Here is a 5,362-nt window from a genome sequence, read left to right as displayed (position 1 = left end):
GCTGTAGTCCGCCGAGGTCGCCACGCGCCTCCCCGCTCCACCCCCTCGCGCTCCGCCCAAAATGTTATTTTATTTACAAGAAACCAGCTAACTTTCTGCAAAAACAAACCATCACGTATCCTAAATCATATGCTTACCTGACGACTTTTAGGGAAGTTAATTAGGAAGACCGGCCTTAAGGCCCTTGACCAGCTGATGCTGCGGATGTTAATAGCTTCCAGGGACCCGTAGATAATCAGATGGATCGAGGTCAGCTGTGAGAGACACAGGACAGAGATGCAGTACTACACTATCCAAGGAAGTGGATGGGTGTTTACTGACCCAGGAGAGGCACGATATTATGTGAAAAAGCAAGTTTCATAGACAACATAGTACCACTTTTGTATTATGATATTAGTAATAGCTAATGTTTGACGTTTTACTGTGTTCCATGTAGTATAACAAGCACCTCTTGTAGATTATTTTATTTTAGACTCATCACACCAATTAGGTGGGCACTATTCCTGGGGGAGGAGCTTGAGGCACAGAGAGGGTAAGCAAGCAGCCCCCGATCACACAGCTAGCGGAGGGCAGAGCTGGGACTGGAACCCAAACAGTCTGAGGGCTGAGCCCTTGCTATTAATCACACTGCAACATCCTTCCACACTACACCCTATTGACCTTCTCTTCAATGTGACATGTAAAAAAAAGGAGGTGTAGCCTAGTAACAGGGATGAGAATATCCAGAATACAGAAAACCCTTATTAATCTTTATTAATGTCAGGTTTAAGGGCAAGAGATTAAGGTGAAGATGGCCAAAAGAAGAACCTCGTGTATTTTAGAAAAAAATAAGTGAAAAAGAACAATCTACCATCATCAAAAAAACCTGAATTTAGCCCGTTTGGTGGTAAGGCACAGAGGATCCAGTGAGCTCCTTCCCCTCAAAGGGCACTCCGCATGGGGCGGAGAAGACAGCCAAGAAAAGAGACTGGCTCACATCTGCTGCACCGGAGGGAACCAGTGGCTGTCCCAGGGGAGCGGGGATAGGTGGATCACCAAGGGTTAAGATATTTGAGGGGCTTCACGGAGGAGGCACTCTTTGATGTAACCTACAGCACAGCAGAGCTTTAAAAAGAAAAAAAAAAGAACTCAGGAAGGTCAAGAGCTAAACAGAAGATACCATAAAAGGACTCTTGAGGAAGGACTGGGCTGGCATGTTGGGGAGCAGAGGGTCCTGGGAGTGAGGGCAAAGGAAAGCAGCAGAAAGTGACAGGGACCTATGGAAGGTGACTTTGCAGGCCAGGCTAAAAAGGCAGGTCTCATTCCCAGGGCCGTTCAAATAACAGATGGAGCAAAGGAGTGAGAGTACAGTACAGGAGGCTGCGTGAATATATCACATTCTACTTAAGACATATGTCTTGTAATTTTTGTCAGGAAATTAGGTTGTTTCCAATTTTTCCATATTATAAACAATCAGCCACCACCAATTTTGTGGCTAAATCTTGGAATGCATCCTTCTTTCCTACAGGTAAATTCCCAGGAATGGGAGTCCAGGGTGAAACTATATTCACCTTACAGGCTTTTGAAAGGAACTGCCAAAGAGCCTTCCAGAAAGATAGTTTTATTCCTTTCTCCAGTAGGGTGTAAGAACATTTGTCTTACGGCAAAGACATGGAATCAACTTAGGTGCTCATCAATGGTGGGTTGGACAAAGAAAATATGGTACATATACACCATGGAATACTATGCAGTCATTTAAAAAGAATGAAAGTCTGTCCTTTGCAGTAATGTGGATGCAGCTGGAGGCCATCATCCTAGGTGAATTAACAGAGGAACAGAAAACCAAATACTGCATGTTGTCACTTATAAGTGGGAGCTAAACACTGGGTACTCATGGAAACAAAGGCAACAGTAGACACTGGGGACTCCTGTGGGGGAGGGACAGAGGAGGGGAAGGGTTGAAAAACTACCTGCTGGACTCTAGGCTCACTACCTGGGTGATGGGATCAATCGTACCCCAAACCTCACCATCACGAAATATACCCATGTAACAAACCTGCACGTGTATCACCTGAATCTAAAAATTGAAATTACAAAAAAAAGTTTGTTTTCAATCTTGCTAAGATTGTTTTGTAGGCAAATACATGGTATTTTATTGTTTTATTCTATAATTTTTAATTAGCGATGTTAAACATCTTTCCTATCGGCCATTTAACATATTTTTTTCTTATGAGTTGCCTTCACTTATCTTCAGAGAAATTATCTATTGATATATCTCTTTTTCCTTTAACTTGGAAGTGCTCTTGATATGTTAAAATGTCTGCACTGCCACATTTTGCCATATTTGTTCTTCAGTTTGTGGTTTGCTTGCAGCTGTGCTTATGGCGTTCTCTGTATGGAAGTATTGTTTTATCAAAGACAAATCTATGGAATCTGTTTGCTGCATTGCTCCTGCCTTGGGTCATAAACTCTTACAGGTACTACAATGAACACTCGACGCTATGGCTACCATGATGCAGATGTTTGGTGTATCCTTCCAGAAAACCATTGGAGGAGTGACTTTTGCAAAATGTACCAGTCTCCCAAAGTATGCATTCAGGCAGAGTACGTCTGCTATTGAGGTGGCCTGCAAGGAGAAAACAGAGGCTGAGCACGAGGGCTTGCCATGGGGGGGCTCAGCTTTAGTTATCTAGTACCACCCCCTGACCCCCGCTACTATATTACCTTTCCTGTCTGGCACCCTCTGAGAATTTGCTGTGTCCCTTAATTTTACTGAAAATTGCAGCAACATTTTCTGCCGGTTAGAATGGTTTCTTCCTGGCCGGGTGCGGTGGCTCAAGCCTGTAATCCCAGCACTTTGGGAGGCCGAGACGGGCGGATCACGAGGTCAGGAGATCGAGACCATCCTGGCTAACACGGTGAAACCCCGTCTCTACTAAAAAATACAAAAAACTAGCTGGGCGAGGTGGCGGGCGCCTGTAGTCCCAGCTACTCGGGAGGCTGAGGCAGGAGAATGGCGTGAACCCGGGAGGCGGAGCTTGCAGTGAGCTGAGATCTGGCCACTGCACTCCAGCCTGGGCGACAGAGCCAGACTCCGTCTCAAAAAAAGAAAAAGAAAAAAAAAAAAAAAAGAATGGTTTCTTCCTCTGAAAAGGAAACCTGCCACTGAGTCACAAACTGCATGACCTATACTGGCAGGGATTCCTGGGAGGGGCTGCACCAGCAAGCTGAGGACCAAGAACACATTTCCCCAGAAAAGGGGGAGGGGGAGGTGAGAGGCAGGCACCGTCTATGCTCTCAAATTCCCCATGTTCAAATTCCAGACACCTAGAAGTCCCATTTCTCTAACAGTAAGGTCATTCCCCAAAGATGTGTTTGGGAATAATGGATCCTTCCGTAAAAGTCACAGCAGTGACTTTTCTCCCACGGCTGTCGGGCTGAGCGATCCCCTACTGGCACCAGTCTGAGGTCCTCACAGGAGGCGTCCAGGATGTTCTTTCTGCTCGTTGCGGTTTCCAGGCCAGGAGGAGCGGAGGCTGAGGCGGGGATTGTTCCAAGGGCAAGACCTGCTCACAGCTCACAGGGCAGACACAACCTTATTGTCCCAGGCCCCAGCCAGACGGAAGGCCTCGCTGGGAGTCCGTGTGCCAAAACCCGAGGTGAGGATTTCACTGAAAGGCAGAAGAAAGCCCTGCAGAGGCGGCAAGCCCTTCAACCGCTCCTCGCGGTTCCCCCCGCCCTTCCTGCCCAGCCGGGCAGGGCCGGGACGGGGCGGTGTCCATAGCCGGGGCGGTAGCGCCCCCTAGTGGCCTCTGCCCTGCCGCCAGGCGGAGAACAGAGGAATGGCTTCGGCAAGACTGACTCCCGGCTCTCCTGGAAGGACTCACGCAAGGTTTAGTCCCCTGCTCTTTAATGGTGAACACAGGGAACAGGGTGTAGGTCAAAGAATGAGTGAATTCTTAAGTCATGAGACGTTGATGGGACGGAATACTCAGCACTGTGTGTGCGCGCGCGCGTGTGTGTGTGTGTGTGTGTGTGTACCAACATGAAACAACCGTGCTGATGAAAATAGCAGGTTGTGGAACGATACATATGAAATATGTCGTAATATCCCATTTAGGACTTAGAAATGCAATTATACGTTAATATATCTAATATACATGACTGTAGTCCGATTCCGTTCCAGGATAAACAGCACACTCAGCAGGCACCCCTGGAAAAGGGGTGTCTGACTGAGTAGCCGGGGCGTGAGGAGAAGGAGGAATAAGGAGCAACTTCCAGCTTCTTACTCAGGTTCTGGATTGAATTATTTAAATGTCTTTGTATTATTGGCTAATTAAATGTCTTTGTATTAATGGCTAATAATGTCGAGGCTCCTTTCACGTTCTTAGGAAATGCCAGCCATATATAACATTTGAAAAGATTACATTGTAACTCAATACATTTAGTATAATGCTTTACGTAATAATAGATATTATACATACAAAGAAATAAGAGAGCCATCTCAGGGATGCCAGGACTCCACACACTGCAATGGCTGGGTCAGCGAAAACCTGGCTCCCGAATCCTGCTGGCAGTGGTGCTAGAGCATCAGTGCAAATGCCAGGCATGGTTTTAAGGCAGGAAGAGAGACTTGTCAGAGCACGCTCCGCCACAGCACTGACGGAAGCCAGCGCTGAGTCAGCATTGGCCCTGTCCTGGGCCTCCAGGGGCTCCCACAGTCCTGGGAGGGAGGTACCATTTGTCCGGAGTTTGCAGATGAGGAAATGGGTCATAGAGAGGTGTGGGTGGCGGAGAGCCAGGTGTGAAACCAGACAGTCTGGCCCTGGAATCCATGCCCCAAAGTCCTTGGCTTTGCTCCTGCAGGACATAGCCCAGAGGTCACTCTCAGAACCAAAGACCAGATGTCCCTCCCACGCTAGCTTCAGTTGCCACCCTGACACATGACATGCCACACATCTCAAGTCTTGCTGCACTGAAACCTCGGGTCATGGGGACGCACTCCCACTGATTCCCCTGCCTGATGGTGGGGCCCGTGACAAGACTTGGGAGAATGAGGGGCACAGTTGCCGGCTCTGCAAAGGATCACCTGTGCTCACGATGCCATGGTGATCTGGTATAGCCAAACCCTTAGAGACGGAAAATAGAAAGATGGGTGCCAGGGGCTTTGGGGAAAGGGAGATGGGCATTGTTTCATGTGGACAGGGTTTCAGTTTTGCAAGATGAAGAGTCCTGAGATGGATAGTGGCTGCACAACATGAGTGTACTTAGCACTTAGACGTTACATTGTGTTTACTTAACCACAGTGAAAAATTGTAAAAATAAAATAGGTCCCTTTTACGTTCCCAGAAGATGCATTTGCTGTCCTGGGAGATTTCCAATG

At 47.6% G+C, this 5,362-nt stretch overlaps 1 protein-coding gene across 1 annotated transcript in view; it reads right to left on the bottom strand.

Annotated features, from left to right (window-relative positions):
• The window catches only part of LOC105540059 (two pore calcium channel protein 2-like), a 122,296-nt gene that overhangs the window by 50,012 nt on the left and 66,922 nt on the right, over positions 1-5,362 (bottom strand). Inside the window, 2 exon segments of the mRNA XM_011980553.1 lie at positions 138-254; positions 2,471-2,605. Coding sequence (XP_011835943.1) covers positions 138-254; positions 2,471-2,605 — 252 coding nt within the window.

The sequence above is a fragment of the Mandrillus leucophaeus genome, unplaced genomic scaffold, assembly GCF_000951045.1.
Source record: "Mandrillus leucophaeus isolate KB7577 unplaced genomic scaffold, Mleu.le_1.0 Scaffold214, whole genome shotgun sequence".
NCBI classification, from domain to species: domain Eukaryota; kingdom Metazoa; phylum Chordata; class Mammalia; order Primates; family Cercopithecidae; genus Mandrillus; species Mandrillus leucophaeus.
This window is presented reverse-complemented; position numbering and strand designations above follow the sequence as displayed.